The 21,571-nt window shown below is 40.5% G+C and overlaps 1 protein-coding gene across 1 annotated transcript in view; it reads right to left on the reverse strand.

Moving 5' to 3' along the window:
- LOC139454061 (leucine-rich repeat and coiled-coil domain-containing protein 1-like) overlaps positions 1-17,712 on the reverse strand; it is a 543,549-nt gene extending 525,837 nt beyond the window's left edge. Inside the window, exons 1-6 of the mRNA XM_071235554.1 lie at positions 17,426-17,712; positions 15,495-15,712; positions 13,447-13,554; positions 11,237-11,280; positions 10,712-10,849; positions 8,304-8,378 (exon numbers count right to left, since the gene is read on the reverse strand). Coding sequence (XP_071091655.1) covers positions 8,304-8,378; positions 10,712-10,849; positions 11,237-11,280; positions 13,447-13,554; positions 15,495-15,712; positions 17,426-17,712 — 870 coding nt within the window. The remainder of the gene's footprint in view (positions 1-8,303; positions 8,379-10,711; positions 10,850-11,236; positions 11,281-13,446; positions 13,555-15,494; positions 15,713-17,425) is intronic.
- Between the last annotated feature and the right edge of the window lie 3,859 nt (positions 17,713-21,571).

The raw sequence follows: 21,571 nt of genomic DNA on the forward strand, positions 1-21,571 counted from the left end.
AAGTATTGGTCGTCTACAGTGAGTGAGTGAGTATGGTTTTACGCCGCTTTTAGCAATATTCGAGCAATATCACGGCGGGGAACACCAGAATGGGCTTCACACATTGTACCCATGTTACAATAGGGTTGGTTAAGGAAGGTGAGGAAAAAATAGAGGGTAATGATAGGGTTGGATGGGGAAGAGGACATGAAGGGATGGATTCGGTAACAAATAGTTGAAGGGAAGGAGTGTGGTGAGAATAGGCTTGGTCTATAGCAACCATAGACTTCTGGCACAAACTTTTCTCTTTTTCTTTTTCTCATGAAACAATGACACAAGTTTTACATACTGACTGTCCAATCATTATTCACATCATGCACCACTGTGTCCCAACAGTATTTTAACTTAAGCGCCATTTGGGGTGAGTGAGTATGGTTTTACGCCGCTTTTAGCAATATTCAGTAGCAGTACTGACTACAATGAACCATGTCTTTAAAACCTCTATAAATTCCTGACATGCAAGTAAGGTCATAGACTGACGCTTAGTCTCTTAAAATATATAATTTTGATTTAAATTGTAAAGGAGCACCAGTGAGATGGGAGATTCAGAACCTGTGGAAAATCTAGACTTGCTTTAATTAGTGCTCGAGCATGACATTAAGGCCTTGGCAGAAGGGAAAATGATAAGGCTTGGGGACTGTTAAGCAGACTAGTCAACAACAAACAACAATCTGTCACATGATAGATTTTGATGTTACTTCCACAACCCCCCATGAAGATCCTGGTAAGTATTGGTCGTCTACAGTGAGTGAGTGAGTATGGTTTTATGCCGCTTTTAGCAATATTCGAGCAATATCACGGCGGGGAACACCAGAATGGGCTTCACACATTGTACCCATGTCGGTAATCGAACCCGGGTCTTCGGCGTGACAAGCCAACGCTTTAACCACTAGGCTACCCGACTGCCCCTGGTCATCTACAACCCATGCTTATCATAAGAGGCAACTAATTGAATCAGATGGTCAGGCTCCCTGATATGATTGATGCATGTCATCGTATCCCAATTTCATAGATCAATGTTCATGATATCATTCATTGGATTGTCTGGTCCAGATTTGATTGATCTAGAAACAACCATCATGCAGCTGGAATATTACTGAGTGTGGTGTCAAACAACATTTTTTGTTTGTTTGTTTGTTGTTTAACGCCGCACTCAGCAATATTCCAGCTATATTACAGTGGTCTGTAAATAATCGAGCCTGGACCAGACAATCCAGTGATTAATATCATGAGCATCGATCCACGCAATTGGGATCGATGACATGCATCAACCAGGTCAGCAAGCCTGACCACGCGTTCCTGTTAGTTGACCTTTACGACAAGCATAGTCACCTTTTACGGTAAGTATGGGTTGCTGAAGACCTATTCTACCCTGGAATCTTCACGGGTCCCGCGTCAAACAACAAACAAATTTTCCACAACAGAAAGATATAACAAGAATATTGCAGTCTGTGGAGACAAACAACAATCCATTGCTCACTAACTCACTCACTCTGAACTCAAACCTCCATAGCCAGAAATTCTTGAAAAGTTATGAAAGTCTGACACTGCGTTACATGGTCTCCCTTTTGCTCAAAAAGAATCTGACACATTTGACTTTTAATCAATAAAAACATTTTGCAAAGGAAATGATATGTCTGCAAAACTTATTCTTTTTCTCTAGAAAAGCCTGATGCATCCCTAGAAGGCCAAAAAAAGGCCTTCTACTCCTGAAGTATACTGTCAAGTCAAGATGTTGCGCCAGGAGGTCACTTCAACAGCCAACAGAAACACAGAACTGCACAAACAGGATGAAGGACAAAATAATCAAGCAGTCAGAGAAGACACCAAAGCTTGGAGGTACAAAAAAATCTGATCAGACAAAAAGCTATTGAAAGCAAAAAACATCAGACAAATAAAATTAAATGTGGCTGGAAATTACATTGTTTGGAAAAACCTCTCACACTCTCCAAAGTAAAATCAAGCGACTGCAGGAAACAGACAGACCTATATGTTTCACAATTGGGGATTCCAGCGCAAACAAAATAAAACTCTTTGGCCTTGAAGACAGGACAGTTAAAGGCTTTCATCTTCTTTCATTACTTCAGTGCACCATTTTGGTACAGGAAGTTGTGCCCTTATCAAAGAAGTGATGCTGCATTTCATGATGCCACTTGTTTATTGTTCATTGTACATCATTGTATGTTTTTGTCTTAAACCACCGGGTTCCACATGATGCAGGAATCATGTGCATTTCACATGATTTTACATAAATACTCCGAATATTTATCCTATATACATGTACATATCTGGCTATCAAAACACATCACCAATGGATTTATACCTAGCCCATCAAAACCATCATTCCCCTTACCCTGATCAATCAAACTATCAAATCACATCACCCATGGATTTACAACTACTCCATCCAAACCATCCAAACCCAACCCTGATCCATACTAACCCCATCATATCCTTCATCGTGGCCCCCTGGTCATCATTGCCTTATGTTGCCTATCCCTAACCTGTTCCTTCCCCACACCTTACGTCACCAACCCTATCATTACCCAGTACGTCCTTTCCCCATCCCCATACAGCCAAATAACTATCCATTCTTTTCCTTTCCCTAACCAACCTTATTACACAATCCTTCCCTTCACCTCACCTTCCCTAACCAACCCTATCATTACCCAATCCTTCCCTTCACCTTTCCTTCGCTAACCAACTCTATCATTATCCAATCCTTCCCTTCACCTCTCCTTCCCTAACCAACCCCATCATTAGCCAAGTCGTCCGTTCACCTCACCTTCCCTAACCAACTCTATCATTACCCAATCCATCCCTTCACCTCACCTTCCCTAACCAACCCTATCATTACCCAATCCATCCCATCACCTCACCTTCCCTAACCAACCCTATCACTACCCAATCCATCCCTTCACCTCACCTTCCCTAACCAACCCTATCATTACCCAATCCATCCCATCACCTCACCTTCCCTAACCAACCCTATCACTACCCAATCCATCCCTTCACCTCACCTTCCCTAACCAACCCTATCATTACCCAATCCATCCTTCACTTCACCTTCCCAAAACAACTCTATCATTACCCAATCCATCCTTCACCTCACCTTCCCTAACCAACTCTATCATTACCCAATCCATCCTTCACTTCACCTTCCCTAACCAACCTTATCATTACCCAATCCGTCCCTTCACCTCACCTTCCCTAACCAACCCTATCATTACCCAATCCGTCCCTTCACCTCACCTTCCCTAACCAACTCTATCATTACCCAATCCATCCTTCACTTCACCTTCCCTAACCAACCCTATCATTACCCAATCTCTCCCTTCACCTCACCTTCCCTAACCAACCTTATCATTACCCAATCCATCCCTTCACCTCACCTTCCCTAACCAACCTTATCCTTACCCAATCCGTCCCTTCACCTCACCTTCCCTAACCAACCTTATCATTACCCAATCCATCCCTTCACCTCACCTTCCCTAACCAACCTTATCATTACCCAGTCTCTCCCTTCACCTCACCTTCCCAAACCAACTCTATAATTACCCAATCCTTCCCTTCACCTCACCTTCCCTAACCAACCCTATCATTACCCAATCCATCCCTTCACCTCACCTTCCCTAACCAACCTTATCATTACCCAATCCATCCCTTCCCCTCACCTTCCCTAACCAACCCTATCATTACCCAATCCATCCCTTCACCTCACCTTCCCTAACCAACTCTATCATTACCCAATCCGTCCCTTCACCTCACCTTCCCTAACCAACTCTATCATTACCCAATCCATCCCTTCCCCTCACCTTCCCTAACCAACCCTATCATTACCCAATCCATCCCTTCACCTCACCTTCACTAACCAACTCTATCATTACCCAATCCGTCCCTTCACCTCACCTTCCCTAACCAACTCTATCATTACCCAATCCATCCTTCACTTCACCTTCCCTAACCAACTCTATCATTACCCAATCCGTCCCTTCACCTCACCTTCCCTAACCAACTCTATCATTACCCAATCCATCCTTCACTTCACCTTCCCTAACCAACCTTATCATTACCCAATCCGTCCCTTCACCTCACCTTCCCTAACCAACCCTATCATTACCCAATCCATCCCTTCACCTCACCTTCCCTAACCAACCTTATAATTAACCAATCCTTCCCTTCACCTCACCTTCCCAAACCAACCCTATCATTACCCAATCCATCCCTTCACCTCACCTTCCCTAACCAACCTTATAATTACCCAATCCATCCCTTCACCTCACCTTCCCAAACCACCCCTATCATTACCCAATCCTTCCCTTCACCTCACCTTCCCAAAACAACTCTATCATTACCCAATCCTTCCCTTCACTCAACCTTCCCTAACCAAGCCTATTCTCACCACACTCCTTCCCTTCAACTATTTGTTACCGAATCCATCCCTTCATGTCCTCTTCCCCATCCAACCCTATCATTACCCTCTATTTTTTCCTCACCTTCCTTAACCAACCCTATTGTAACCACACCCATACTATCCCTACCCGATCCAACCATCCCTATCCAATCCAAACCAGCCCAATACTGTATTTCTACAAGAGCAGGGGCGGTCGGGTAGCCTGGTGGTTAGCCTGGTGTCCCCTGCCGTGATGTTGCTGGAATATTGCTAAAAGTGGCGTAAAACCATACTCACTCACTCACTCTACAAGAGCACTGGATACGAATGAATACTGTCTTTGATCCACAGACAGTGGAGTGCAAATAAGCATACGGACAATGCCACCCCTCCCCTCCCCACATGCAACATTACACATCAGGATTTATCTAGGTTCCACACTTAGCACACTTGGCAGATAAAAACAGGAAAAAAACAATCTTGTTCAAAATTGGAACTTTCTCATTTTCTAAAATTCAGGTGTATTTTAATAATATATTCAATGCAAAAATGTAAATTTAACATTAAAACATCCTTTCCCCTAACCTTCCCTAACCAACCCTATCATTAAAACCTCGATCTTCTGATGTCTTGGTTCTGCTGTCAGTGAACTACAATTCACCTCTACAGAAGTCATAACATTGATCAGAATGACATGGCTTGGCAAGATTTCATACCAATTTGGGAATTATTATTGACAATTGCATCAAACCTGGGGCCTCAATCACCAATTTGTCAACTGATATTAACAGCTCTTTCTGTCCCCACCTCCCCCAGACACATGTCATCAGACATGACAGCCGAAACAGACCAATACCTGCATCAAGCACCCGATACACCAGCAAAACCATTTGATCAGGTAAACTCTATTTACACTCAATAGAATCTGTGAGGATTCCTACGTCACACCGATCATGTAGGTGTACTTCAAAGCTTGACGTCGTATCATCTCCGGGATGAAAATAGACAGCTACACATGAGTCTGGCATCACATCTTAGAATTACATTCATTAATATTTAGCTTGAAGTGAAAAAGATCAAATAGCATCAATCTGTTCCGATATAATGAGGAAATATATCAAGTTATTATCATGATTCAATAAGACGTTTGAGATTATGGTAATGAGATGATGTCACGCCTGAGCTATATCGATAAGGGTGCGCACATTTCAAGCATATAATACAAGCTGTTTATAGATACCAAATACACCATTGATACGTCTGTCGCGCTCTGTGCTGAATACATAGTAGACCGCCAGGCAATTGTATTTGTGTCAGGATAATATAGCAAGCACAATCTAGAGTTCTGTGGTAAATCCTGACTCTGTTGATGTTGATGACATGTGAAATACCTGATGACCAACAGGTCTATCAGTAAGTGAGTGAGTGAGTGGCTGGTCGGGTGAGTTAGTGAGTGAGTGCGTGGGTGGGTGGGTGGGTGAGTGAGTGAGTGAGTGAGTGAGTGAGTGAGTGAGTGAGTGAACAAGCAAGTGGTACAGTTGAATTGTGGGGGACAGATAAAAATGAGATTCCAACAAGTACTTGATAATACCAGCCATAATACTGGTCACTCCAGGTCATTAAAAACACAGCAGGTTGTAGTTAATCACAAGTGTTATGCAACAAATCAGTTTGCCAATGCAAATAGATGACGCTGGGTTGATACTATGACCAATGCCCCTATCCATCAGGGTACATAGCCTGACCACCCAACCCCCAGTTGGCTCTCACAAACCGCATGAGGCACTGTGGACTAGGGTTCATCGTTCCTTGAACTCTAAAATTGTAAAGCATGTTCCAAATAAGTTCCATGGTAACATAAAGATACTTTTCTGTGACAAACATACCTTGTGGTTATGATTATAACACAGAGTGATTCATTAATATACTTTTTATCTACATGGAGTACCACATGGAACTCAGAAAAAGGTTTAGGTGTCTTTGATTCGTTCAAACATTTTCATCACTGTTTTGCCTTTAATACCCATTGGTGTTTGTTTCGGCAGATGATCAAGCCTGCTTGTTCTCTGGCATTGACGTTTTATATATTTTGGAATTTAAGTGTGCTGACAAGAAGACTACTTTATTGATCAGCTTCAAACTTGGAAAATTGTCAGTTAACCATGAGCTAGATAATAAGCAGTTGTACTTGGAAAGTTTTCCTCTTCCTTTTCTTTGAGAATCAAAATACTTTAACTTCTTTTATGTAGCATACACAGTCAAGTCTTGTTAATCTGACACTCGTAATCCGACTATCGGCTTTATCCATCACTGATGATGGGGAATTGCTGAAATCATTCATTTAGAGTCTTGTTAATCCGACAGTGATCAGCATACTCCATTGTCATCTTCCCGCAAGTACACCACCCTGTGTTTTGATGCGAAAAGAGTCAACAAGTACCTGCATATTACAATGGCTGAAGCGAAACTTGCTAAACCAAATACAAATAATCACTTTAATAAGCAAAACAGGATTAATCACTAATCTAGATTACCTCAATTTAATAAATATCAGAACTAAGTTCTTGCTATGGCTGAGGACATCCAATGACAGGTCAATTCAGAATGACCTTTCCAAAATGAACCAAAAAATCAAAAGGCTAACTGGAAGTCGACATTAGCTAATATTAAAGCAGACTTCCTGAGCTTTGCGGCACTAGTTTTAAACTGGTCACTTCCATTCCAGACTATGCTTTCAAAAGTATTTTGAATCAGTCATACAGCCCATAACTGTAGTTTGGAATGCCCTGTTTTAAGTTTTTCAAGGTTGCATGATTAGAAAACATATTCCGCTAACACTTTAACATAACAGTATGAATATTTCCTTTTTAATTTTTTTATTACAACCTAAATGTGTCATTATCTATCGTGTTGTTTTCCGATTTTCGATGACGAACACTGATACTACTTAATTTCGTATATCCTACATAATAATACCGGTATGTAGCCAACCATGTTGGATTAACTGAACTTGACTGTATTGACATCCTGAATTCTGAATGGATTCCACACAAGGCAGAAGTGTTTAAGAACAGTAATTGATAAAAATTATGATTTCCATGTTCAGACCCACTCCCTCGTACAATCTATGTACAGATAACCTATGGTTTAAAAGAAGCAAGACTCATGAATAAAACAAACTTCAGACACATCAGGGATTTAAAAGGACCTGCTCAGAGACCGATATGTGGCCTCATATGTGCTGCAATTGTCTGCAAAAATTCCCAGATTGGAATCAAATATTTCACAATTCATGCTATTATCATGATTACAGTTACATGTAAATTTCTGACTTTGTGGAGGTGACTTGATTTTCACTGATGATAGGACAATAAAGAGGAAGAGGTATTAATGCTTGGTTTTACATTAATGCCTTGAATGCAGTTTTAAAATGCAACACTAAACCTTGGATCTTGAAATATTCTTTTGGCCAATTGCACATTTATATTTTGGTCACGCCAACCTCATATTTGACAGTAACTGTTGGTGTGCATGTATGATTAAAATAAAAAAATTAAAAATCAAGCTCATTTTGATAACACATACCATATTTTCTTGAGTATAGTGCACACTTTTTTCCATTAAAAAAACTGAATTAACCCATTTAATCCTTTTATCACACTATCTGGTTATAAAAAGTGTTCATTAATATATATAGACTTATGTTTGTAATCTGTTTCCTAACCATATATTCATAATACATGTATGAATAATACATGTATTCAAACAAAATACTAATTTTTTCTCCATAGGCCTGCCAGGGGTACATAGTTTGGACCCTAGATAAATCCCTGAACACAGAACAACAAACAACACATGAAGTGTTCCTCACCTGTTGTTTGTGGAGGAGCTGAGCAAGTTGTCCCTCGAGCTGCTGGAGCCGAGACTCCTGGTCCCAGGTACTTTCCTGTACAACACACAAGGGCATCCGCATCACTAGCACTGCATGATCACAGAATGTGAATCTTGTTGTCTGTATGTTTGTTGTTTAATGCCGCACTTAGCAATATTCCAGCTATATGATAGCCGTCTGTAAATAATCAAGTCTGGACCAGACAATCCAGTGATTGACATCATGAGCATCATGAACCATGCAATTGGGATTGATGACATGCATCAACCAAGTCATTAAGCCAGACCATCCGATCCCGTTAGTCGCCTCTTACAACAAGCATGGATTGATGAAGACCTTTTCTGCGTTTCATTACCTCTTTTGCGTTTTTGCAGAGTATACATATAATTGTACTTACAAGTAATAATACAAGGTTCGATTATTTACAAACCACTGTCCAGTGATTGACATCTTGGACATCAATCTACGCAATTTGGATATGAGGACATGCATCAACCAAGTCAGAAAGTCTGACTATCCGAACCTGTTAGTCATCATCTCTTTGCACAAGCATGGGTTGCTGAAGACCAATTATAACCCAGATCTTCATGGGTAAGTTGGTTAGTTGGTTTGTTGTTTAACACTCAGCAATGTTCATGGGTAAGTAATTGAATATACCCTATAGGGTAGTGCATGAGCAGAAAGAAAGTTATATTCTTATTATTTGCATGGCTTTATTTGGTGAAACTAACCCTTTAAGTCCACTAGTCCTTATTGTGATAACATGTAGCAAAACCCTTAAAAATGGCAAATTTCTACGAGCCCTTATGATACCTTAAATATTTGGCAGTTTTGCAAGGACTACAGAACGAGTGCCAATTGCTATTGCTGTCATTGCACAAAAGACACATACTGCCTGGTGTTATATTGTACTTGGCCAGAAGCAACCTTATATGTTTTTTTGGCACAAGGGAACATTCCACCTGGTGTTTCAATGAACAGTAACACATTATCATTATATTATACATTTAAATACTGCAGGTATCCAGGTACTAGTATCTGCTCAAAAGGGGTTTTATTTGTTCCCCAACCAGTTGATTTGTTCACATTCCACTAATCATTCTCAACTCCCTGGGGAGTATACAACCCAACCTCACTTATATGGAATCACCATGTGTTACACTGAACAAGGTCACGTACCACCTGGTGTTACACTGAACAAGGACACATGCTACCTGGTGTTACACTGAACAAGGACACATACAACCTGGTGTTAAACTGAACAAGGTCACGTACCACCTGGTGTTACACTGAACAAGGACACATGCTACCTGGTGTTACACTGAACAAGGACACATACAACCTGGTGTTAAACTGAACAAGGACACATGCTACCTGGTGTTAAACTGAACAAGGACACATACAACCTGGTGTTACACTGAACAAGGATACATACAACCTGGTGTTACACTGAACAAGGACACATCCAACCTGCTGTTACACTGAACAAGGACACATGCTACCTGCTGTTACACTGAACAAGGACACATACCACCTGGTGTTAAACTGAACAAGGACACATACCACCTGGTGTTACACTGAACAAGGACACATACAACCAGGTGTTACACTGAACAAGGACACATACCACCTGCTGTTACACTGAACAAGGACACATGCTACCTGCTGTTACACTGAACAAGGACACATACCACCTGGTGTTACACTGAACAAGGACACATGCTACCTGCTGTTACACTGAACAAGGACACATCCAACCTGCTGTTACACTGAACAAGGACACATGCTACCTGCTGTTACACTGAACAAGGACACATACCACCTGGTGTTAAACTGAACAAGGACACATACCACCTGGTGTTACACTGAATAAGGACACATACCACCTGGTGTTCCACTGAACAAGGACACATACCACCTGGTGTTAAACTGAACAAGGACACATACAACCAGGTGTTACACTGAACAAGGACACATGCTACCTGCTGTTACACTGAACAAGGACACATACCACCTGGTGTTACACTGAACAAGGACACATACTACCTGGTGTTACACTGAACAAGGGCACATACTACCTGGTGTTACACTGAACAAGGGCACATACCACCTATTGCAGAATATATCTTGCATAATGTCACATACCATCTCGTGTTACAATGAACAGGGACAAAAACCGCACAGTGAGAGTTTGAAAATGTTACATACCACCTGGTGCTTTCATAAAATGAGACAATTCCACAAAAAGATCTCAGCGCTACTTTACAATTTACCAAACCAAAACACACTTTAAGCATTTCCCAATAACTTTACCACATGGCTCAAAAACAGCTCTACATCATCTGCCAAGACGATGCCAATTACTTAATTTAAAGATTGCCACAAACCTTGACACCTACAGGGCTCTGTTCTATGTCAGTTGATGAGACAGTTGTGCTAATCTCTCCCGACACCAGGTGGCGCTGTCTGAATGCTGTGAGTGCCTGGTCAATTTTAGGTGTGATAACATCAGCTAGTTGTGGATCCTAAAACAAAGGGTATAACATTAACAGTTCTATGTGAAAGTGGTGAAATCATGGAACAGAGGAGAATAACAAACATGTGAGAATTGTGATTCCTGGAAGACAGGAGAATAATAAATATGTGAGAATTGTGATTCCTGGAAGACAGGAGAATAATAAATATTTGAGCATTGTCATTCCACAGAGGTATTACAGAAATATTATGTCTGATCGGTTCTTTTAAAAATTGGTAATGACAGAGGAACAATATTCAAAATAAAAAAAAATAACAAACACATGCAACTCTGCACAGCAGATTGTTGCACCTTAGGTGACTGGGGCACCCATGCCCCCTTGCTATGCTTCAGCTTTGGTTATCAGTTTATATATTCAGTAACGGAAGATACTTACAGAGCTACTTGAAGAAATCAGATACTCCATGTAGTCTTCTAAGCCTGAAACCATTGAGGTACGGTATGAGGTACGGTATGAGGTACGGTATGAGGTACAGTATGAGGTACGGTATGAGGTACGGTATGAGGTACAGTATGAGGTACGGTATGAGGTACAGTAAGTGGTGCGGTATCAGGTACGGTATGAGGTACAGCATGAGGTACAGTATGAGGTACAGTATGAGGTACAGTAAGTGGTACGGTATGAGGTACGGTATGAGGTACGGTATGAGGTACAGCATGAGGTACAGTATGAGGTACAGTATGAGGTACAGTAAGTGGTACGGTATGAGGTACGGTATGAGGTATGGTATGAGGTACGGTATGAGGTACGGTATGAGGTACAGTATGAGGTACAGTATGAGGTACAGTAAGTGGTACGGTATGAGGTACAGTATGAGGTACAGTAAGTGGTACGGTATGAGGTACAGTATGAGGTACGGTATGAGGTACAGTATGAGGTACGGTATGAGGTACAGTATGAGGTACGGTATGAGGTACAGTATGAGGTACAGTATGAGGTACGGTATGAGGTACAGTATGAGGTACAGTATGAGGTACGGTAAGTGGTACGGTATGAGGTATGGTATGAGGTACAATATGAGGTACGGTAAGTGGTACGGTATGAGGTATGGTATGAGGTATAGTATGAGGTACAGTATGAGGTACGGTATGAGGTACAGTATGAGGTACAGTAAGTGGTACGGTATGAGGTCTGGTATGAGGTACAGTATGAGGTACAGTATGAGGTACAGCAAGTGGTACGGTATGAGGTATGGTATGAGGTACGGTATGAGGTACCGTATGAGGTACAGTAAGTGGTACGGTATGAGGTACAGTATGAGGTACAGTATGAGGTACAGTATGAGGTACAGTAAGTGGTACGGTATGAGGTACAGTAAGTGGTACGGTATGAGGTACAGTATGAGGTACAGTATGAGGTATGGTATGAGGTACAGTATGAGGTACAGTAAGTGGTACGGTATGAGGTACAGTATGAGGTATGGTATGAGGTACAGTATGAGGTATGGTATGAGGTACAGTATGAGGTACAGTAAGTGGTATGGTATGAGGTACAGTATGAGGTACAGTATGAGGTACAGTATGAGGTACGGTATGAGGTACAGTATGAGGTACAGTAAGTGGTACGGTATGAGGTACAGTATGAGGTACAGTATGAGGTACAGTATGAGGTATGGTATGAGGTACAGTATGAGGTACAGTAAGTGGTATGGTATGAGGTACAGTATGAGGTACAGTATGAGGTACAGTATGAAGTATGGTATGAGGTACAGTATGAGGTACAGTATGAGGTACAGTATGAGGTACAGTAAGTGGTACGGTATGAGGTACGGTATGAGGTACAATATGAGGTACGGTAAGTGGTACGGTATGAGGTATGGTATGAGGTATAGTATGAGGTACAGTATGAGGTACGGTATGAGGTACAGTATGAGGTACAGTAAGTGGTACGGTATGAGGTCTGGTATGAGGTACAGTATGAGGTACAGTATGAGGTACAGCAAGTGGTACGGTATGAGGTATGGTATGAGGTACGGTATGAGGTACAGTAAGTGGTACGGTATGAGGTACAGTATGAGGTACAGTATGAGGTACAGTATGAGGTACAGTAATTGGTACGGTATGAGGTACAGTAAGTGGTACAGTAATTTGTATGGTATGAGGTACCGTATGAGGTACGGTATGAGGTACAGTATGAGGTACGGTATGAGGTACAGTATGAGGTACGGTATGAGGTACCGTATGAGGTACAGTATGAGGTACAGTAAGTGGTACGGTATGAGGTACAGTATGAGGTACAGTATGAGGTACGGTATGAGGTACAGTAAGTGGTACAGTAATTTGTATGGTATGAGGTACGGTATGAGGTACAGTATGAGGTACGGTATGAGGTACAGTATGAGGTACGGTATGAGGTACCGTATGAGGTACAGTATGAGGTACAGTAAGTGGTACGGTATGAGGTACAGTATGAGGTACAGTATGAGGTACGGTATGAGGTACAGTAAGTGGTACGGTATGAGGTACAGTATGAGGCACAGCATAAAAAATAAGTAACTTCCAGTCAATGGAAACACAAAAATAGACTAGAGACTGGTTCCGTCTTGGCTAATGTGGGATATGTGATAGTTTTAGCATGAAAGTTACCAGGGATGTCATTGAGAACCTCAGTCATGTCTGCTGGACGTCCCACTCTGTCCTTGCCATCCAGACATTTCACCTGAGGGAGTGCACTGAACACCTCTGACGGGTATCCTGTTCACAAAATGCAAAACAATAATTATTACTCATCACAAACATTTACAAATTGTTTCAATCTAAGTCACAGTTACATTTTTCATTTGTCATCAAGGGTTTCATCAAATAAATCAAAGATTCCACACAATCACCCAAGTGAGGCTGACAATGCAATACATGTATTAGTCACAGTGGACCTCGTCTTACCCTGAATCACATGGGTTAGTTACACACTCATTAATTAAAATCAGGGTTCGATTTAACTGCTGGCCTGTGGCCACTTAAACTTACCAAAGGTTTGCTGAAACAGAAAGTGGATGGCCTGTCTAGTCAAAGTTTCCCCCCTTCTCTGTGTATGTTTCATTTTTTAAATTGGATGCTGCTTGTGAATCAGGTAATTTAAATGAAAACATATTTAGGGGCGATGAGGACGTGTGAATGGTTGGCTCAAAGATCATCTTGGTGGAATGACACAACCGGCGGCCATTTTGTAATTTTCTGTATAATAACAACATCATTTATTGCTCATAAAATCGCCACGAAATGAGGAACCCAAGATTTAAACTCAGAGTGCAGAAAATGACGTTTTAGGGGTGTGGAGTTCTAAAATGTTTGGACTTCCCTGGGTAACTCAGTCGTGGCCTCCAACATTTTATTTTGGGCCAGTGAATTTGGAGAAGGGCCAGATAGTCTGGAGAAGGGCCAGTTAGTCTGGAAAAGGGCCAGTTAGTTTGGAAAAGGGCCAGTTAGTTTGGAAAAGGGCCAGTTAGTTTGGAGAAGGGCCTGTAACTTTTAAAAGGAGCAAGCCCAGGTGGCTACAGATGAATTTGTTGTTAAATCTACCCCTGAAAATCAGATGTTTTACTCTGATATGACACTTCTCTGGCCCCAAAACTAACTCTGTATCAGGTCTCATCATGTGAACCTTGATCAAACCTTGACTGCCAAAACTAAATGATGCATGGCTATGTCCTTGAACCAATCAGATGTCATTTACGTAAAACAATTCGGAAATCTAAATTTTTACAAAAGAAAACCTACACAAAACAAAAATATCCCTTCGCAGATACTCCATTGTTGGTGTAGATATGGCATTGCACTCAGAAAAGACAAGTTGAATAAAATATCCACACCAATATGAGATTATTTGGTTTTATGCCGCTTCGAACACTATTTTGGCAATATCTGTATGAATGTCAAGTGCAACTAGACCACAAAAGGCATCAACAATAAACAATAAAAATGTTTATCTTATTCTTCTTGTCAACAATGCAACAAATTTCAGTACAACAAAGACGTATATAGAATGTATGTACGTCCGTGAGTACAATAAAATCCGAAGTAGATTTGTATTGCATTGGAAGTAACTCTTTGACAGTTTCAAAGAACTATCCAAGAGGCATGGTTCTTTAAATATATGTGCTTTATTTCATACTATCAATCTCATTTAGAAGAGATCAAATGCAAAAGCATATTTTTGGCCACATTATTTTCATATTGCCTACAATTTTGAAAAAACTTGGTTATCATTGAACAGAATATACTGTGTATTGCACTGTTTTATATCAGTTCATTGGCTTGGACATTGACTGACTGTTATCCAAAATGTCCTTACGTATTTTTATATTTTAATGATATGGAAGAATTTTCTATCAAAATTTTCCAACAACATCCTCATTTCATAAAATAGTGACACATTGTATGTCACATGACTTCACATCTGGTCTCCCTGTAGCTCAGGAAATAAATATGTAAGTTTTGAATTAAAATTGAAATGAAGGTTGGCATTTTGACCAAAAAAAAATTTACACTTAACTTTCAGATTTGAGTCAGAACTGGTAAACATTTCAATGAAATTTTAAGAGTCAACAATGAAACAAACTTTTGAACCAAACAAACATTTTACATTTAACCATAAAGAGAGCTCCATGACATTTATAGCATGACCACATCCTCACCTGGTTGATGACACACTGGATTGCCTGACCCATCCTGATACAGCACCAGGTGTCGGAGGTTGAAGCAGCCAATCAGAGCCTGTGTTACATGTGTCAGGGATCGCAGCTTGTTGCCGTGGAGTTCAATGTGTGACAGCTTATACTGGGGACCGGTGAGTTGGCTGAAACCTTCTACACTCCCTATCTGGTTGTAGCTCAAGTTTATTTTGACAAGAGACCTGCACCGAAAAGCAAAGAGTATCATTATCTTAAATATTGAGGGGCAACGGAGTAGCCTAGTGGTCACGTTGAAGACCCAGGTTCGATTCCAATCTCATTAAAATCAGACCTTAGTTCTCGCTACAGCTAAACAAAGATCTGAGGACATCCCATAAGGGGTCACGTCAGAACGACCTTTCATGCGACCAATCAGAACATCGCATACCAGAATATGAAAGTGAGAGTCGTAATGTAATTTTTGATCATGCAGCCTCGAAAACTTTAACTCCAAACGATAGTTACGGGTTTAACAACTGTGTCCATACAATCTAGACCATCTATTAGCCATTCCACAATGTTCTTTTGTTCAGGTTTCAAATTTGTAATCGAGAATTTGTCATAATATGTTTAGAAGCATAGTTGCCAATTTGAAATTAGTGCCGTAAAGCACGAGAAAGCGGCCTTCTTATTGGTCATTCCATTGGTTGGTCAAAGTTCGCGCAAGGTCGGTCTGAGGTGACCCGTAATGGGATGTCCTCAGATCTTTGTTTAGCGGTAGCGAGAACTAAGATCTGATTTTAATGAGATTGGGTTTGATTCCCAACAAGGGAACAATAATGAAGCCCTTTCTGGTGCCTCCACTGTGATATTTCTTGAATATTTCACAAAGCAGCGTAAACTCATACACTCTCACGCTTACACATTTACAAAATAGTGCCACATCACTATACCTCACCTGAATATGTCATCAATACGCTCTGATCCATGATACTACAAAATTGATTATTTTCGATCATATAATCACAATATCGCTAAGAAATATTGATAGCACATATTCCTGAACAAATTCCTTCTGCAAAATAATTCTATGTTTGTCAAGTCAGCTGCCTGAGATAAAGATTATCACGTGTGATTGTCTCATAAAACAATCTGGAAATAGCAACCATCTAAACATAAATTTTCTCTTGTGATCTATCTACAAATACACACAAAATAAATCAATCATTTTGCTGCTTTTGACATGTAGATCTATACGTAAAGATAAAAATAAACATAAGTGAAGCAGTTTTTATTTTGAAAATATCAAAACAAAATTTCCCACATCTGTTCAAAACACTTAGAAACATTCTGCATTGAAACCATTCATACCAGTATTTTTATCATTTTTTATTGTTTTCTGAGCATTCAATAAAATTAATCTTGACAGAATTGAATGATAGGCATTACTTAGAAGTTGACGGATGACAAGGTAGACACAATTTTATGGATAACAACTTCAATACTGTAAAAAGCGATGTTTCGGTATAGATCATTATACCATTGTCAAGCGTATAAGGATCTCTACCGAAACATCGCTTTTTACAGTATTAAAGAAGTTGTTATCCATAAAATTGTGTCTACCTTGAAACCTTGGCTCCAAGGACATGGACTCATTATTTTCAAAAATATTCAAATCTTCATGTGAAAGTATAGATTCCAGTTCAAAACAGAGTTCCTTAGAAGAGTAAAAAATTTCATATAAGAGTTCAAGTCATTAATATTACAAATTAATTTTGATCTTTATTTCCGTCACGCAACATGCAAATACAATACATCATACTTCATCAAATACCTAAAAACAAAGCAAACAATTCGGCCAGCATTTTCAGATACTTGGTGAAAAAGGCATATGTTATTAATCTCTGTTTATGTTTGTGCAATGGTAAATAAGATTGCATAAAATAGTGTCCTACCTAAGGGGAGATAATCCATGGACTTCTGCGATAAGGTTGCAGGAGAGGTTGAGAGTCCTGAGAGAGACAAGACCTTCTAAACCCTCTATCCTGGTGATCTGATTGGACGACAAGTCTAGATTTCTCAGCTGCTGTAATCGGGACAGATTGTGGATCTGTTGTATGTAGTTGCTGTGTAAGTTTAGCACCACGAGATGTGGACGAAGGGGCACATCTTGGATGTCCTGTATCCCAGAGTCAATCAAACAGAGCTCATTGGAATCCAAGTCAAGTCTCCCCGACGCCATGCTTTGATGTCTCGTCAGGTCTCCCAAGTAAACTTCTTGTGTTTGTGTTTAGCAAATCAGAATTTTAACTGACAGTCGATCACACTATGTATAGATGGGATACCTATCACATTTCACTGATAATTGGAAACACATATGTGATCAGTTGCAATTATTGTGATGAAAATTTCACACCTGAAACATAAAGTAAATAATGCTCTCAAATGCAACAAAAGTAAATGTTAACATGACAAGCCAAAAATTATTATATATGATGCTGTACATTTAACTTAAGTTACACATGGCATCATGAATATTTATAATTATTGTGTTAAAAGTTTCACACCAGCAACACAAAGAAGATAAAGTTCTCAAATGCAAAAAAAGTGAAGGTGATTTTCACCAACTTAAACCTATTATTAATGATGCTTTACATTTGTAGTGGCCATAAAATGTCCGAGTCCCGTGATGGGATTCGAACCACGGACCTTCTGATCCAAGGTCGGACGCCTTGTCCACATGACCAAAGAGGTTAACCCCATCAGCAAGCTGACAAGGTGAGGATGTCATCTGTGGGATGACTCCACATCTTGCTACATATTACATAAATCTTTGATGTTGCATATTTTCAAGAGGCTATATTCAACAGTTGATAAGTGACTTAACACTGCAGTTACCAATATTCCAGCTACATAAACATGCAGCCATGTAAATAAATGAGCCCAGATCAGGTAAGCCAGTGACTGAAAGTATGAGCATTGATTCCTGCCATTAGGGCAGGATGACATGGGCAATGAACCAAGTCACAGAGTCTGACCACACACTACCAACATTTTAGTTGGCCAATACAGATATATGATTTCCATGTATAAGATTTCCATAGATATATGGTTCACCGAGATCACAGGCACAGATAATAAACTGGCTGTACACGACACTGTAATTCAAGTACAGCACTTAAATGTAATTCATTTGTACCATATCTGTATCCTTTCAAGTCCAGATTACTGGATTTTTATAATGGTAAGGGAAAATAAGTCAAGAATCTTGATGTATATCCATGGTGTGTGTAGCGGCCATAAAATTTCCGAGTCCTGTGATGGGATTCGAACCACGGACCTTCTGATCAGAAGTCAGACGCCTTGTCTACATGACCAAAGAGGTTAACCCCGTCAGCAAGCTGACAAGGTGAGGATGTCATCTGTGGGTTGACTCCACGTCCTGCTTCATGTGCATCATGATTTTGACTAACCAACACATATCTTTTTTTCAAAATCAGGTATCTGCTGATCGACAGTCAAACAGTGGAATTTTCTTATAACAAGGACATAATCTCCTTGACCCAGTGTTCAATTGGTGCCGGGTCCTTCTGGGTTTCTACTCTGGTATTTTAATCAGGTCTGGTGCCCAAATGTTTCCCTCTTTACATTGGAATTATGACTTTTATTCTCAATTTCGCTGTTGACATATCTCTTAATTCAGAGCTTGTACATGGAATCTATATAGATCTTCTACACAATTGCAATGTGAAAACCAAAGAACACATTTGCCAGTTAATCAAGGATAAGATCAAACAAGGAAGAGATTAAATACTTGGAAGTTATCCAGAAATAAGTGTCCGTTTACTACTAGCACGGGGACACATGGTGAATGACAGTTCACCATCACGACACTAAGCTGATCGAAATTAGGACAATAACAACTCTCATGCTTATCATTCTGCCAGCAACGATTGAAGTTGGTCGCGGCAATCATCTTATAAAAGTGACAATATGAGTATAGTCATCTTTAAATAAAACTTATTTGCTAAATATCAATATTATTTTTATAAAAAGTTAATGATAAGCCATACACACGCGTTTACATTGCCGGTTCCTGTGCATGTTTATACTTGCCGCGGTACCAGAATCGCGAAAATGCTGCATTGTACTTCCCTAGCAACAACTAATGTAAGTATGTAAGTTGCAGACGTCGGTTGGTTATTCATGAAAACATGAAAATATTAATTCGTTTATTCAATTCCTTGTCTTCATTTGTGAATTATTTTTGTGTGTAGTTATGATCAATAACGTTTATATTAGTGGGTTACGGTCGTGAATTCATGGCCCGCCGATAGCTTACACCCGAACCCGAACTAGTGAGTGTGCAGCGATAGGTCATCACACTGTTGGTCGTTGGTTTTGTCTGATCCAGATACGAGTACGTCGTTGGTTGTGGCTGGGGTATTGAGAACTATGTCTCAATACCCTAATATCATAAACAGGTATGAATGAATATGTATTTTCGTCAATATATTTCTATGCCAGTCTTTCATTATATTTCTATGCCAGTCTTAGATGGAACAGTTAATAAACTTGCTTGGATACAGAAATTTGTCGTGCAGAGCTGCAAATCCTAAGCATGCCAGGACCCGATGATATTTGGTTCGAATCCTGGATTGGTTTGTTTGCACTATCCGTTCTCGCGGGTTTCGTCACAGTGATACCATATAAGACACCGCTCATTATATAAATTATGACATATTGACCCACTCACTAACACGGTTCAACACAGACACTTCATATGCTATGGTAACATACGAAATGTACTACCCTGCCCCGCCAATATTGTGTTTTTAGTAAGGGTGCGACCGCTTCCTTGGTCTAGTGTCAGAGAGTCCGCCCGGAGTACGTAAGGTCCGGGGTTCGATCCCCGGCCGCGTCAGACCAAAAGACGTCAAAGATAGTACTTGTTGTTACCCTGTCTGGCGCTCGTCTTTTAGACGCTAAAACAAGGACTGGTCGGCTCGGCATCACTACACTGTGTCTGAGTGGGGTATTCATGTTAAACTGTGGCATGGTATCTCAGTGGGCTAGCACTCTAAATCGGCATCAGTCCGGGCTAGTACAAGCAGCCACACGCACACTAGCACACACTAACACTAACAATAATACACTCTAACACTAACACACACATGGACGCCGTTTCACCTCACCTCAGTTGAGGGTGCACGCAAGCGATAAAAGCGGTATAGGTCCCCGTTCTGTGTGAAACGTCCACTGTACATAAAGACCAACATGGTTTCAGATCTTATCATTAAAGTGACCTGTTGTCTAAGGCGCTGCAATTCGCTACGCTTGCAGAGGTGCGTCCCAAATAACATACCAGAGACCCATGATCGTTGGTTCGAATCCCAGATTCGCCCTCGCTATGTTTCTAGGTGTGTCGGCACCATGGCCGTGCTCGTGGGTTTCACTGAAGTGGATAACGTATCACAATACCTGCATCACTTTGGGCTTTCTCCCCACATCAATCTGACACGCCGTAAAAACTGAAACCAAAGGCGAAGGAACGTATTTGCTGAAACAAACCAGCATTTCAAAACGCCGTTAATCACTCAACCACATCACTCACTAAATAGAAGATCGAACATCCCGTAAACAAATTTATCTTTCCGCATATAGATAAAGTATTATTATGTGAATGTGTTCAATTGGGAAATAAATCAGACCATCCCAACCGCCGTTACACAAGGTCATCCCAGTACTGTCACTGTAAAGATGGGCATATGATGGATCGATTAATTAACTTGTTATGTCACAAGGTGTGTACCTCTCTCAATACTATTCGCACATTATTACGTTAATCTGATCTGGATCCCATCCCTGCTTCCCCACCCCTAGCCCCCGGGTGTGCCTTGTGTACATGGTGTTCATTTGAAGGAGGACTTGGCTCGAGCTTATTGGCAATCTTGTTGAATGGTTATGGACGCCTGAAAATCTCCTGAACTGCGTATGCATTTTTTATCACGTCTCAAATCTGAAAAAGCATCAAATACAATATAACATTCGCAAATCTGTAAAGACATTACGTTTATATCCTAAGAGAAGATGCGGTCTGG

Source organism: Haliotis cracherodii, unplaced genomic scaffold (genome assembly GCF_022045235.1).
Source record: "Haliotis cracherodii isolate W230 unplaced genomic scaffold, xgHalCrac1.p SCAF_10, whole genome shotgun sequence".
Taxonomy (NCBI): Eukaryota; Metazoa; Mollusca; class Gastropoda; order Lepetellida; family Haliotidae; genus Haliotis; species Haliotis cracherodii.